Below are 16336 nucleotides of genomic sequence, written 5' to 3' on the forward strand. Positions count from 1 at the left end.
CCAATTTTTATTTTGCTTTCTCATCTGAATTCCGTGGAGCCATAATGCATTTACAGGTTGCACAGTTTAGCGTTAAGTATGGCTATTCTTCAGGTCACTGCTCATTTGATAATATAAAAACTCATAAAAGCTTTCGCATACCTAAAAAGAATTTGATGCACTTTACTCAAAAGGTGTTGTGTATTAATATATTAATATCATCTTAGATATTTCTGTATTAATTTGTAAATAATATCTGTTGATCAAAACTTTGTAAATCAATCCATGTGAAAAAAGCTCTACCATACCTCACTTGAAAACAAAACCAACACATTTCAACTAGCCATGAACTTTTACATGAACTAAATGGTGCTTCTTTACGGAACAAGGGAGACAAGATTTTAACATTGAAATAATTAGAGTCTTTATCACATGTAAGGTCACGTATGGTTGTTTATTATGACATGCACATTTCTTTTGTATGTAAGCATACAATTCTTAAATGTCATCAATTATCAGTTATACAGTTTGGTTTTGAAGTAGTTCTTAATGTTTTCAATTTGTAAAATGTTTTATGTCCATTAAAAGTGACGCTTATGGATCACAATGAGCAATGTTTCTATATAGGCAAAATTGTATCTCATATTTCAGTTAGTTATCACCATTTCAAATAGAGTTTCATTTTCTCTGGCAAAGTCCTGTTTGTCTTAACATTAAAGAGAAAATGTCTCTTTGCAGTATTTTGTTAAAACCTGTGACAGAGGAGCCAGAGTGTTATTATTTTTAAAAGAATTCTGAAGATCAGTGCTTGGGCCAGTCATTTGTGTCTACCTCATTCTCAAATAAAATTGCCCTCCTCAGTTTATGGGGCAGTGTCTTGGCTGGTTAGGATTAATCACATTCTGCTGTGACTGATAATTCTGAAGGAGCTTTAACTTCCTGGTTATTAGTGGTTTGTAACGGATTCAACTAGAAACAGAACTGCCACACTTTTCTTTAAAGGGTCTTCAAATACTGTCGTCTTCAAATGAGTAATGAATGCTTGACCGAGAACAAATGACAAATTATTTTGCTATGCATAATACTTATATTATAAAGTTGTAGACAATATGCAGAGGTAAATATTGTTTAGTACTCCAGTTTTTGGAGTGTATAATTACTAGGTAGTAATATGTTTATTACTTGTTTGAGGACCATTTACAGACTCTTCAAATGAAGTGTGAACCTAAAACCAAATGGCAGTATTAGTTGAAGTTTATCAGTGTTATGGACTTTTTGTATATTTATGTAATTATTTGTATTTATTTTTTACTTCAGTATGAGACTAATGGTAATATTTAATTTTATACAAATTTGCATTGTTCACTGTCAAAAAGATAACAATTAAAGTAGCAATATCATTCTGGCCGAAAGTGTGTTATGTAACCAAATGTTGCACTGTGGACTGATGAGGTAATATCTACCAGTTTAGTGCACTTATACAATTGGGTATATTATGAATATCATAAAACTTGTGTGTATCCTTTTTTGTATGTTTCCATGTTTTACATGAAATCTTGGTGGGGGGCATCCAATGTACACTGGCCATTAATTTTAGGTCCACAAAAATCCTGAAAAGTCCAGAAAACATAAAAAAATATTAGTATTATGAAAAATGGCTTCCAATCTCTACTGAAAATGTGAAAATATTTGTAAGGTCATTCAATTCCAGAGACACTGGACAGCGGTCTTCCAATTTGCAAGGATCTATTCTTTTTAAGCATAGAAGGTATTTAAGATAAATAGGATGTTATACGTATGTAGACTATGTTTATTATTTAGTAAGATCTCTCAAAATTAGAAAGGTGTACCTTTTTCAGTGTCACATATATCCATAAAATCTTAATGAAAATTGAACAATATTTGGTTGTAGTGCAGGCTGTGTAGTTATCATTTGTAGGGCTTTCATAACCTTACATGAAACCAGAATGTTCATGCTGTGCAAAGAGTATTTGTGTCCAAAATACTTTCAAATACTTTCACTGAGAACATTGAATTGTTTTGTCTTTTCTGTGCTATTTTCTGTCAGCTCATTGACCTCTTGTGGTCAGTTTCATTCGCAATGTTGACACTCATTCATTACATTAACCATCAGATTACATGACTTCCATTTGTTGTATGGGAGTGCTCACAGCATTCATTCGCTTTTGTGTGGAACACGTCTGTTTTTTTTCTCCTGAACTATTTCTCTCCAGAAAAGGTCTTTCCCAAGTGTTTTTTGGCAAAGGTGAACTTTTGTTGAACATGGCTGCTTATTGGTGCTTTGAGTGGATTCCTCTCACATTCCCGCTCCGTCCGTGTTCAAACACGACGGTGACCTTTATCTTGCGAAGGCTGGAAATGCAGGCTCTGTGGTTGTGCTTTGGCCCCGAGCGGTGGAGAACGTGGCCGTGCCGGTCCCCCTGCCGCACCAGCCAAACCAGACAACCAAACCGCCAGAGAGGAATAAAAACAGAGGTCAGAGGTCGCGCTTGAACTGGGAGCAGGACTTTCTCCACACGTCTAATCAGCGTGGATGGAAATTCCTCACTGGGGGTCCCAGGAAGCTCCAGCATTTGAGGGCCTCTGTGACTGAGATGCCTCTGTCTCTTGTTTCAGAGGCAGAACATTGACTTTGGACATGCTGCCCAAGAAATAGAATGGTGCTGTCAAACATGCTGTTTATTTCTATTGTTTTGTTTTTTTTTTGTTTTGGGTTTTTTTTTGTTTTTTAGAATAGTGATTAGTTTAGTGATGAATAAACTTTACTATGATACTAAACTCTGCCGTCTACTTGGAGTGTGTCCAACATTTCATTTATATTGCATTCATTGGTAATATTTTATGTACCTATTGCATTTTACGTTGTACAATACTCTTTTCAATGTATCATATTTGGTGTAAACTTTCTGTAAAATTTCATATTTTATACAAACAAGATTGAGAACATGCTAACGTATTTAGCAATTAATTCTCAGTTGGAAATTAATAATAGTTGGAGAGTTTAAATGGCTAATATGTTAGCCTGATATTGATATATACGATACTGATATAATATATGATGACGGTAGAATGGCATGATATTTTAAATCTGGCAGCTTACCTTATATTCTGTTATTTTTTATGATTTAAACCTTTTTGAAATGTTATTATATTCACCATTCTTGCATTCATGAACAGGCGTGCATTTACGGAGCAAAATAAACTGCAATGAGCACCGTTTTATTTATTCATCTGTTTATTTTTGGGTCCTTTTTTTCTGTGAAACACTACATAGACTTGGGAGACTTGTGTAACGCTGCCTGCAAGCTTAAAGTGTAAAAGGCCCCTCTTGTTCACAAAGGATGGTCTCCTCCCAGCTGCATTTTGAGAGAGGATTATTCAGGTCAGACCCACAGCAGTATCTCTCAGTGTGTAAATCACTGGCGGAGGGTGAAGAGGCCTTTCATACCTCGCTCCTGCATGTGGCCCACATCTGGGAGGCGAGACCGGACTCGAAAGACTTTCTTACGGGTGTTTCAATTCAACCACCATGCTGCCGTCATGTGCGCAACAAAACAACAACAGTCGTGCCTTTGATTAATTACCTTACACAAAATTTTGAAGACACATTATTTGTATTTATTTAATTGAAGTAGCATGTTACAATTCAAACATTCAACCAGTTTCTTTTTTATTATTATTTATTTTTGACAGTGTAACAAGGCTTTGTTCCTCCCACAGGGGTAATATACTCAGCACTGTACATAATGATGTTTGGCTATTTAATTTCAATTTGTGTACCATTTTAAACATTTAAGATGCGTAAAGCTTCTCAGACAGAAACAATTTATTGTGGAATAATCCTAAACTGAAAAAAACCTTACCATTTTTAAACTACCAAACAAAAATGCACTAAAAGTATCAATTATATGTTATTATACATATTATAAAAAGACTCATAACTTTGACAAGTTAAAGATGCAACTTGTCCGGAAGCAGATGTTTCTGATTGGTCCACTATCTTTATTGTCTCGCAAACGCACAGATTCCCATCTACTAAAGGGTGAAAGGTCACAATCTGTTCCTTCCCAACTTGCCGTTGGTTGGGGTTCTCGGTGTGGGCACCATAAAGGCCTTACGCACTGGTTCAACCCAGGATCTGTCATATCAGATCCATCTCCCATCCCCACCCTCTTTTGTTTCCTCCATCTTAACTGAAAGCCTCACATCTCAAATCAAAGTGCGATTGTGCTGTGTGCTTGTCAGACAGGGTTAGGCTTTTGGAAGTTCAGTGAACCTTTAGGAAAGGGTTGCGGCCGCTTGGTTCACAACAAAGCTTTCAATTACCGTACCCTCTGATTCCATCTTTGCATCAAGTCTACCCTCTCCGCCAAATCCCCCTGAGGGCTGCCCAATTAGCTCAGCCCAAGACGCTTAAATTCATTTTTTTGCAAAGCCAAAATAAACATGGATATTAATGCTAATGTTTGTACATTGTTTGTACATATGCTTAACATGCTATAAAATGGTAGCTAAATGTGTGAGCCGTAGGCTATTGTTCGGAAAACTGTTACTGACATTAACTAACTTAATGACATGCATTTTTAATTGATCCAAATACGGTATCTATTCTTCGATGTAAAGTTGCTAATATAATGTGTAGATAATGACTGTAAACTTCTCCCTGTGACCCAGCTAATTCTGTAATGAATAACATAACGAATTGTCAAAATGTAAAAACTGAATGTTTTATTTATTTGTGATGCTTCATGCACCTCATTATCGATGGTCGAATCAAAATGTATTGAAAAATTACAATTATTTGTTTAAAATCAATGACTCATTTGCCAGCTGTTTATTTTTGGTATCACTATGTCTCATATTTCTATAAATAGTTTCATTTTTTTACGGTTTTATCCTCATATATAATACACTGTAAGAAAATGGGGTATGTTCTCTATGGTATGATTCCTGTTGATACTCATTTTTGCATTTTTGTTTCTGACAGTGTTCAAAGTGGACACTCTATGCATTCTTAATTCACCCTGCTCATCTCAAGCACGCAGGTGTACCTCTACTATCAGTGTCTTACTTCATCTTTCTTCCCGATACAAAATGTCACTGTTTTTTTGATAAAAACCATGGATAAATTGTTTTGTGCTGTAAGAATATACTGTATATTTGTGTGATGGGAGCAGATTTTGTGATGGTTCCGGATGACCCTTACGGAGCAGTCTGTCCCTTGTCTTGCAGTGTTCCGTCTCCTGTGGGAAGGGACATAAGTACCGTAACGTGACGTGTGTGACCCGGTCCGGAGCGTCCGTGGAGGAGGAGAGCTGCCAGCACCTGTCCCGCCCCAGCAAGCAGAGGCGCTGCCGCAGGGGGCGCTGCCCTCAGTGGAAGACAGGACACTGGGGAGAGGTACGGTTTAAACACAAACCCCAACGGTCCTCCTCTTCCCCTACCCTCCCCTCCCTCCTTACTTCTGCCGCCATGCTCCTTGTTCCTCCCAGCGTTTCTTGCGGGGATTGAAACTTCACCGCAGGGGTTGTGTCTTTATTTAAAGATATGTGGCTAGGCAGCCCCGTGGCCCACACTCGCTCCCTCCGAAGCTGTTTATCACCCTGGGAATCTGCCATGTCATATCTCATTCTTTTGGCCCCCCGGTAGGAAGCGCACTGGGGCCCTGGGGGTCACCTCTTCCCTTTCATCCTGGGCCCCCGAGAGGTTAAAGCCAGTCAGAGAGAAGCGGTGGCTGAACACAATAGCAGACCTATCGGAAACGTCTTCCGTGTGACCTGTCAGAATGGGCTTAGCCTATCAGAGAAAGAAAGAATTCCCAGCATGCTCGGAGCATATGGGAGCCCACGGCGTGTCTGTGGGAGCTAGGCTCCGTCAGGCGCTCACATCTGCGAGCCATACCTCAGGAGTGTGATCTCAGGCCTTCCGCGGCTCTCAATCTTAAGTGCGCGCTCTGGGGCGGATGAAGACAGACCTCCAGAAAAGCGTAGCAGATGTCCTGAAGTTGTTATTACAAGTGAGCCAAGCTTACACAGCGGCCTTTGTGTTTGAGCCGGACGGCGGGCGTGATTGGTTTGGAAGCGTACCACTGAGGAGTCCCCTCATTTGGGGAGACACTTTAACCAGGGGCAGCTCTTCCCAATTTGAAACATCCCTTGGAGAAAACCACAAAACATAAGCCAGCTAGCGAGGCCATGAGGGAGCTGTCTGCCCTGCTCCCCAACAGATTCTGGCACTGACTTATCCTTTGTGTGTACAGTTCAAATGCACATGATGAAGTGCATTAGGCACTCGTGTGTATATAAATCAGTTCTGGGTGAGAAGTTTAAAATGAGTTTAAAATCTGTTTTTTGGTGAGTTTTACATTGAATTCCACATATTAAAGGAGAGTTTTCCTTCACGGACTAGCTTATACAGTATTTTACAAAAGTGAAACTTGGTAGAAAATGTCTACCAAGTTTGTGTTTGAGGGGTGAAGGTTAGATGCTCCCATAGATCTTGGATATGTGTGCCTATGTTCTGACATATGTTCTGTGAAAGTGTAGGAGGGAATAGTGTGTAATTATGGCAGGAAAATATACCCCTTTGAAAAATGGAAACCAACTTACTGTAACCAGTTTTTAGTTCTCAATTTGTTGGTAATCTCAAAATCACATCTCTGTGCAAAGAAGTACTGCCTGGTGCAGTGGTGTTTCCATCCTGGAAAACCTGAATTCTTTATTCTTTATGCAGTTTTCTAATCAGGGCAAAGTCATGGAAAATGCAAAAATCGCAAAAATGTCCTGGATAACAATTAGTTTAGTGCAATGCTGAAGCTAAAAACATTTAGGATTATAGCCTGCACCCCCAATCTCTCCCCCAGTCTGCGATCACAATCCACCCTCCTCCCTTCCCCAAGACAGTGTGTGTAACAAATTTGAAACATGGTACCATCTGATTCATGACATTTCAAACAATACAGAGTATGCAGCAAATTGATTCCATGGTTCTGGTTGTGAGTCTTCCTCCGTTCTTTTGAGAAAATACACTATAGAATATAAAATCTGAAATAGCAAAGTAACCAACATGTTTTTGTCATTTTCTTAAAGAGAAAAATATGAGCCCTATCAAGAGTACATCTTGAATGGTGACATGCAATGCCGGTTTCCATGTGTATTCTGGAGCGTACTGTTCTTTCCCCGGTTATACATATCAAAGTATAACTCAGTTATTTACTGCTGCCCTACAGTGTTATGATTCTTCTGCACATTACCTTATTGTATACGGTGCAGGCCACACACTGGTTGAAATGCATATGAAGAGTTGAGGGGATGTGCACTTGGAGGAGGGTGTGCTGCTTTTAGTGGCATATTTAGTCAGAGAGCCCCTCCACATCCCAAGGGTTTTATAGTGTGTACATCTGGAGGTGTTTAGAGTACACTTCTCTGGGTCTCGTTACTGCTCTGACAGGTGGGCAAGGGCATTAGTGCGCTCTCTCTCTCTCTCTCTCTCTCTCTCTCTCTCTCTCTCACACGCACACACACACACACACACACACACACACACACACACACACACACACACAAACACACACACAGATATGTGATTAGAATGTTCTTAACATGTTCTTAACTGAACATTCTAATGCTGATGTAACATTCCTTACTGGTAAATGAAAGCAATGGAGTTCTAGTACACTGATTTAAAATTTTGTAAAGTCCAAGGCAAGATTTCAATACAGATGTACATTAATGCAATTTCCTGGTATAACCTCAATGAAGCTACCCTTCTAGGTGCAGAATGCACTTTGATCTAACATTGTTAACCTATGAAAAACATCATAATATATTATTGTTAGCTATATAGCTATTGAACAGCTATAACAGCGTGTGCACCAAACAGAGATAGCAGTTAAAACTCTACTTACAAAGCTGTCCTTAAAGCTGTAGTTTTGTGTCTCACAGCTATATACTCCAGGCCTAAAAAAATAGGAGAAAGCAAACAAGTTTAATGTAAGGAGTCCAAATTTTACATTGACAATGTGCTCACCTCTGACCTGAGCTATGGTTCAGAGTGACTGCCACAAGGAATGAAATCTAATCCTGTATGCTGTTGGCTTGCATGGTCCCTGCAGAAATCTGCTCTTTATTATCGAGTGAAGGCTGTGTGCACTCTATCGAATGGATATTTTATTGCTGTTAGACAAAGTCGGACAGAGTTCCTATGACATGGGCCTCCCATGCAGAGTCATTATTTATTTTTTCCACTTATGTAAACATTACAGTATCTTGTGCGATGTTATATGTAGTCTTTGGTTTCTTGCTGTGTTATCATTTCTGCAGTGAAAATACATGTCTTCATGCGCATTTGTCAGACCAGATGTGGCCTACAGCCCAAAGATTTGTGTGACCCAAAAATGTGTATGTGTGATTAATAACTGTAGCATTTTATTTTGAATATAGTCCTAGTTCACATAATAATCTGTAGTTATAATTGGTATTTTATTATTTTCTTATGTATGGTGTTACTTCTAAATTACAGTGAAACAATACCAAATCATCACAATCATAGACAAATAAATCATAGGTGGCAGATTCCTTTAAGGCACAGATGAATAAACTTGATCATGGTTTGTGGTTTAAACCTACAATGTGTCATAAGTGCATAAGTAGCTCATCTGTCGCTTATCAAAAATGATTGCAATTCTATTCATGATATTGTTTGCATATGTTAATAATAGTTGTTGGTTAGTTGAATAGACTGAATTGTGAATTAAACCAAAAATACAAATCATCCTCAAGGTCACTGTGAGGCTATGGCATAAGAAAAGCATGCATAAACTAAACGTATATATGTATGTAAGATACTGTATTGTCATGTATTTCAAATATTTTTGAAGCGCTCCCTTTAAATGTACTGTCATTGACCATGATGAGGAGGATGGTGGGAGGTCATTTAGAGATTGTTTAACTTATATTATTATTAATAGTAGTTTATAATTACAGACTGACATAATGCCATGAGCTTTCTTCATGTTGCCATCGTTCTGTAGCTTATGTTCATCCGGATGTTTTAAACCATGTTTATTATTGTTTAAAATACCAACTTCCAAAAGGCAATGTTACGTCGACCTGTTTTTGGATAGCCAATTGACGGAGATACTTTTCGTCAAGTTCGTATAGATATGACTTGTGGTCGCCAACGGTAAAGCATGAATAAGTATCGGGATACTTCATATGCATCTCTGTCGCCTTTATGGCCTGATGTTAGACATTAAAACACACTTGGCTATAAATATGTAGACACTATAGCGCACCATTGACGCGTGAAGTATTACATTAAAACAACGGCTTTGCGACGTCCTATCCATTTGTTACAGTTACGCGTTTTTGTTTTACATAACATTAAAGGGCTGGCTAAAGCCTCCTGAAGCTTAAATAAGCTGTAGCTACTTTATTATTTGCAGGTTGGTATAAATTCGTTTAAGGAAAAAAATCCCACACGTTTTACCAAAGCAAAGGAGCAAAGCTTACCTTCCCTCTCGGTTTAGTGCTCCTCATCGTGTGGAAGAGGGCGGCAGCATCGGGAGGTTTTCTGTCTGGTTGGAAACCGGCGCAGCCCTGGAGAGTCAGAGTGCCCGAGGTCCGCCCGTCCGGCATCCAGCCAGCTGTGCCAGGCCGCAGAATGCCCGGCGCGTTACAGGTGGAGGGAGAGTGAATGGCATGAGGTAAGTGCAGCCGCAGCGGGTGCACCGAAACACGCCGTGTTCAACATAAACAAGAGCGAGATGCGCCCGTCCTAGTGACGCGCTGGAAGTGTCATGTTGCTGATATAGTGAGGTGCGAGCAGAGCGGCTAACTTGGACCAGATCCCATCTTGCACAAGATGTTTCTTGTCAGAGGGCCAAGGGAAATGGAGACCTCGCAGCGCTCGTGGGGGAGGGATGGGCAATCTGCTTATGATGGAAATATGATTAAAAAATGACTATTTAAGACTGTCATTCCGTAAAATATTTGGTTATTTTTTCTGTGCTATTATTTTATTTCCTTGTGTGGGCATGCAGTGCATCTCTTGTGTTATTTTTTAGAATGCAAAAAAAAATAATTAAAAGGGCATTGCTAGTTTTTAAATACCAACTTATCCGTAAACTACACTCACGCAGTCTTAGAAAATGGAAATAATCCACATTTAAAATGACGAAACAGCAGGTGAAGCGCACTTTGAGGATTTTTCTTACACTGTGCAAAAGGATTTATTAAAATAGTTTTAGTAAAAGCAAATGTTGAGGGAGTCTAAAACAGAAAACTAGGTCAAAAACCAGCATGAAATCGTAGCACTTAGAAGAAAAGTCTAATTAGTCGAGAGTCCTACTCGCAAATGCTTTCTGAGCCCCCCTCGTGGCCGAACTCCACAGCTGTGCACAATTAGGGATGCTCGCTCTGCGCGCTGTTGGACGTTAGCCGGGTCATGGTGCTTCACAGCGTATTGGCGCGGCTCCTCAGCCTCGGAAAACTTACAGAATGTGACAGGTTTCCTAGAAATAAGCACTGCTTCCCTCTGCTTAAATTTATTCATTACGCTGAGGAACATGTGATGTGGTTCCTTTTTTCCTTTCTTTTTAATACCAGTTTGTATGTAAATGCATCTTTATATGCCTTGATGAAAACAACAAACAACAAAAACAATTTTGGCTGTTTTTTCAAGTATTCACCCTTTTGCCCTTTTTACTAAAGGCAATGATCCAATATATTCAATAGTGGTTCTCAGCCTGCGGCACACACAGAGTTATGTAGCCCATTTGACATGCAAAGAAAGTGGAGGAGAATTCTGGTTGACTAGTAGAATTGATTATACGAAGACAGATGTGTTTTTGTTCTGTGTGTAGATAAACAGCCTTGCATGAAATAGCTTTAACAAGCATAACAAGTGAATTTACAGCAGCATAACATTTTCATTGGTGACTGCATGAGCTGTGAGTTAACCCTGTGACAAGAGGGGTCTAAGTGATTGAAAAATATTTGCTGCAAAACAAGATGTGGCCGATTTCTGCTATTAGGATAAATATTTAAACCAATGTATTACGTTTCCACGAGGCAAACTTACAGTGGTTCGTTCCTTTCTGTATAAAGTTCAGTGTATAAAGTTCACCTAACATGCGATGTGCTTGGGTTGTTTGACAGGGCTGAATGTTGAACGGGAAAGGACCCAGCTGGGCTCATTTAGAATAGCTGAAGTAGTTCACAAGTGCTCATGACGCAAAGCCTGTTACCCCTGAGGTGTGGGTTACCATCCAGCGCAGGACAAACATCTGCGTTTCAGTTTACGTAAAGCCTTTTTTCTGAGAACGCAGATAATGCATTTTTGAGGTACGTCACAGACCTCATAACTTCACTCAGGAAGGCAAACATCAGTCAAGCTTGTGGACGCATCTAGTAACTATATATCCTTGTTCAAGCACTCTTCCTACGTATTAGGTTTGTCCGCCCCAGGACCAGTTTGTGAAGAAAAACAGTCTTTAACAGGCGCAGAATACTTAAACATAGCTGCAGGAGAGCTATAAATGGCAGCCCAAACATTGGTTTTCACCCTTGGATCTTGTCCTACTGCAAGTCAAACAGTAAATCTGACAGAGTAGTGTTTACAGCTCCTTATCTCCTATTTTTAGTCTGACAAAACACCTTCAACTCACCCTTTGCACAAATATTCAGGCATAGCCTCTCTTTAGTGTGTGAGGACAGTGGTAAAGTAGCTCTTAGTTGAGCTCCACGGCTGGCTAATTTGTTTTGGACATTGTTTGCATTGCAGTGCAGTAAAAGCTGTGGATCAGGCCTGAGGCGCAGAGCGGTTGTGTGTGTGGACCTGGGGGAGGAGGAGGTTCATCAGATGTACTGTATGACCCAGAAAAAGCCAGCTGACTCAGAGAGCTGTAACCCACAGCCCTGTGAGTTTGTGTGGATCACTGGGGAATGGTCAGAGGTGAGTGCTCAAAATGGTGGTCTCCATGTCATTAAAAAACCTAGTCATAAGAGTCATCCTTGATTCTTTGGTGTTTAGAAGCATTGCATTGAATATAATCTCGATGATTCATTCCCTTCATCTTTATTGCATAGTGTAATGATTATTACAGGCCATCAGTAAGGCAGTAGTTGTTGCTATGATATATCACTATTCAGCAATCAGTTAACCTTAACTGTAGAATATTGTAGATTGTCGACTAGATACTGTATATAACATTTTTGTCCTTAAATCTTGTTGTATATATTGGCTTTATCTAGTACAACAGTGATATACATTTCCAGTAATTGTTCCAGGAGAACCTTGCTGTGGAACTCTGTCACTGACAACCCAGTCACCATGCTTACAGATATTCCTGTCCTTATTCCCTGTTAAAGTGCCCAGTCAGCTGTGGACAGGGCTACCAGAGGAGGCTAGTGTCCTGCAGTGAGGTGCATTCTGGGAAGGATCATTATGAGTATGGGTACCAGTCCTCCCCCAGTTGCCCTGGGACCCCTCCGGAGAGCGCCAAGGTGTGCAGCCTGCCCCCCTGTGCTGCTCCACAGACCTGGAGAGTGGGAATCTGGGGACCGGTGGGTGCTTTTCTTTATACATTTTCCAAAAATATATGATCCAAAAAAAACCTGAAGTTTCTATGCCACTCTACCACACCTCAATACGAGCCTTACAATCAAATAAAACAGATGCTGTTCCAATACTGTTTTCAAACAAATGAGAACTGATTTCTAGTAGGCTTCCTCTGTGAGTTTATTATTTTTTATTTATTCTAGATACTGTTCAGGTGATTTGTTGTTACTACAGAGCTGATTAATAATGGCCTACCAGCCTACTTTTGCAATTACTTCTTAATTTTTTTTCCAAACAGTTGATTTTGGTAAACCTAAGGTTTGGCCTGTTCATCTTTCTCATGGCTTCCTTGACTTTCATTATCACTGTCATAACTACATGGTGAAACCAAAATATATGTAAATAGTCTTTAATAATTGCTGAAAATCTAAAATTGACATAGTACAGATCCAAGTCAAGAAAAATATGTCTTTGTTCCGAGTCTTATGCTGCTCACTGTATATATACAAACTATTGACAGCTGACGGCTGTAAAGTAGTGCTTTGTTCTCATTTGGACTGAGCGTAGTGTGCTTTTCTTAGAGAGCAGTGTGAATACGAAAATTCAATTGGGAAACAAACTCTGATGGACCCATTCCATATGAGCTGAAACCTCACGAGAACAGGGCTCTCACAACATTTACAAGAGGGCTTTTTGTTTGAAAAAATGTGTGAACACATTACGTCTCCCATTACTCATGCATGAAGCGATCCCTGCAGATTTAGTGAAGTGCTTTGTTGTGAGTTGTAATGCCTTCAGTCATGCTGTTTCTGCAGCTCCAGAAGATAGCTGGGCAGCTTACTAGCATTAGTTTTTTGTTGTTTGGGCATGATATCGTAAACTCTGCACACTGTGACATGCTTCCATCATTGCTGTCAGGATTAAACTTTATATTTTAAAGAGTACCAGCAGTGCACCTTATAAGTGAGACTTTAGGTCCCATCTGCAAACTTGCCTCGAGTCAGACACCACTGTAATCACTTTACAATCCTAATGGATTTTTCTACTAATCTGTTGAAGGTGGTATTATCCTGACTGAGCAACGGAAAAAGTGAACCAATTGAAATGAAAGCTGTCCAAATACACATGTTTACTTGCAGGTATGAGGGATGGCATGACAAGTTTTTTTAATAATGTTTTTCAAGTTTGCATTCACCTTCCACATACAATTAAACAGTGTCATCTTGTGCTTCCATGTGAGTTTCCATGATGCCAAGACCTTTGACCACCATGGCAAAGTCATACCCATTTATAATGCCCATTTATAATGAGTTAGTGATGAAAATAAAGTTAAGAAAACTGAATCTTGATGATGTTTATCATCAGTATTGCCTGCCTGTCGTGATCATATGTGTGCTGCTGCTAAGCTAACCTGGTTTGGTTTATGTCCTCTCAGTGTTCGGTCACCTGTGGGGAGGGCGTGATGGAGCGGTCGGTGCGGTGTGTTTCCTCCGGAAGTAGGGACGGCGAGCAGTGCCCGTCCCACACCAGGCCAGAGCAGCGCAAGGCCTGCAGCAGCCCTGCCTGTGAGTGTCCCCTCTCTGTCCTGTGCTCTGTCTGAGTCCTGAGACCTACAGCCTCTCCCTGTCTGTCCTGTGCTCTGCCTGTCTGAGTCCTGAGACCTACAGCGTCTCCCTGTCCTGTGCTCTGCCTGTCTGAGCCCTGCTTGTGAGTGTCCTCTCTCTGTCCTGTGCTCTGCCTGTCTGAGTCCTGAGACCTACAGCGTCTCCCTGTCTGTCCTGTGCCTGTCTGAACCTTGAGACCTACAGCGTCTCCCTGTCTGTCCTGTGCCTGTCTGAACCTTGAGACCTACAGCCTCTCCCTGTCCTGTGCTCTGCCTGTCTGAGTCCTGAGACCTACAGCGTCTCCCTGTCTGTCCTGTGCCTGTCTGAACCTTGAGACCTACAGCCTCTCTCTGTCCTGTGCTCTGTCTGTCTGAGTCCTGAGACCTACAGCGTCTCCCTCTCTGTCCTGTGCTCTGTCTGAGTCCTGAGACCTACAGCCTCTCCCTGTCCTGTGCTCTGCCAGTCTGAGCCCTGCTGAGATTAAAGCCTCTCCTCTCTCCCCTCACAGGCCATTTGCCCACCAGCTGCAGGGACATCCAGAGCCAGAAAGGCGTTTTGTCAGACGGAGAGCAGTTACTCATTGTACAAGGAAAGCCACTTAAGGTGAGATCATTGTACCGTGCTGTGGTCTTGTTTATTGTCACATACGGTACAATATTACACAAGACTCCTTACCCAGACAACTTCACGGGGACTAGCCCCAAGTAAGAGAGTGTGGAGCACACTAGGCTCAGAGAAATTCACTCTGTTTAATGTGAGACTGATGTCGACAGGTTTTTGACTCCGAGGAAGACGTTATTTGACGTCAAAACATCTGTCTTCTTCAAACAATATCTTCTTCAGATGTCAAAACGTCAGACTTCCTCAAGCAACGTCTTCCTCGGACATTGAAACGTCAGTCTCACATTAAGAGTCCATTTCTCTGAGCCTAGTGTGCTCCACCGTCTCTGATCTCTGTCCCTGTAAAGTTATCCGGGTAAGGAGTTTTGTGTAATCTTTCTGTCCTGGTTGTAGAGCACCTATTGGATCCTCCATTCTTTAGCTGGCTTGTAGCTCGTTGAGTTTTTCCTTTTCTGCATGCAGTATCAGCATGTTTATACATCTTTGCATAAATCTTTAATCAGATAAACATGACAAAATATCCTCATATTTAACCTGTACAGTAACTTTGCATCTGTACAGTCCATTTTTCTGGAGCACATCATCCACTTAAGATGTACAATGTATTAATATTATAGTTGTTATATACCTCCCAAGTTGACTGGGCAACTGTACTTGATTTCAGCTGGCCTGTGTCATGCCGCGGGAGTTTACTTTTGATTTGTGGGCCGTCATTCTTTTTTAATCGCGGCGCTCTGATGCTTTTTGAACTGCCGTCTGCTGAAGTGGGTCAGGTCCGCTCTCCCCAAAGCCACACGCTGTTTCCCCTCTCCTCAGATCTACTGCGGAGGAATGCGGTCACACCGTCCGCGGGAGTACGTCACGCTGAGGGCGGGCGACGCCGACAATTTCTCCGAAGTCTTCGGCTTCAGGTAACGGCGTTTTCGGGAGATGCGTCCGGCCGTCTCCTTTTCTGTCTGACACAAAGAGATCACTGTGGTGCCTCTGTACGCAGGCTGAACAACCCCACCGAGTGCCCCTACAACGGCAGCCGGCGGGAGGACTGCCCCTGCAGGAGGGACTACACCGCCGCCGGACTGTCCACCTTCAGCAGGGTGCGGGTGGACCTCCTCAAGATGCACATCATCAGTGAGTCACAGAGACGCCGCGCCTCTTCACAGGGGTCCCACAGTCACAGAGCATCAGTGCAATTCCTCAAATTCAGAAACATGAAATAAAGGGCTTGAAGGCTGACGGGCCTGAATATAACAAAGTTCAAAACAAATGTAATAATATTTTGTTGCACGATCACTTGACCCTGTGTCCACAGTTTGCATGCATTCTGCACTTAGAAACTGATCAATGTGTCTGAACATTGTCCCAAGATCAAAACTTTCCATGTGGATTCAGACGTCTCCACATGCAAAGATCTGATCTTGGGACAATGTTCAAACACAATGGTTTTGGACATTTGTATCATTGGACATTTTACCATAGACATGTCAACCATTATGACACACATTTACACTGATTAGTGTAACACAAATACCTGTTTAGTTTAATTGTATCCA

At 41.1% G+C, this 16336-nt stretch overlaps 1 protein-coding gene across 1 annotated transcript in view; it reads left to right on the plus strand.

The window, feature by feature from the left end:
- The window catches only part of adamts9 (ADAM metallopeptidase with thrombospondin type 1 motif, 9), a 53980-nt gene that overhangs the window by 29254 nt on the left and 8390 nt on the right, over positions 1-16336 (plus strand). Inside the window, exons 30-37 of the mRNA XM_061219441.1 lie at positions 5233-5400; positions 9530-9706; positions 11785-11955; positions 12372-12566; positions 13997-14126; positions 14674-14768; positions 15603-15697; positions 15781-15914. Of these exons, the coding sequence (XP_061075425.1) occupies positions 5233-5400; positions 9530-9706; positions 11785-11955; positions 12372-12566; positions 13997-14126; positions 14674-14768; positions 15603-15697; positions 15781-15914 (1165 nt within the window). The remainder of the gene's footprint in view (positions 1-5232; positions 5401-9529; positions 9707-11784; positions 11956-12371; positions 12567-13996; positions 14127-14673; positions 14769-15602; positions 15698-15780; positions 15915-16336) is intronic.

This window comes from Conger conger, chromosome 14, assembly GCF_963514075.1.
Source record: "Conger conger chromosome 14, fConCon1.1, whole genome shotgun sequence".
NCBI lineage: Eukaryota > Metazoa > Chordata > Actinopteri > Anguilliformes > Congridae > Conger > Conger conger.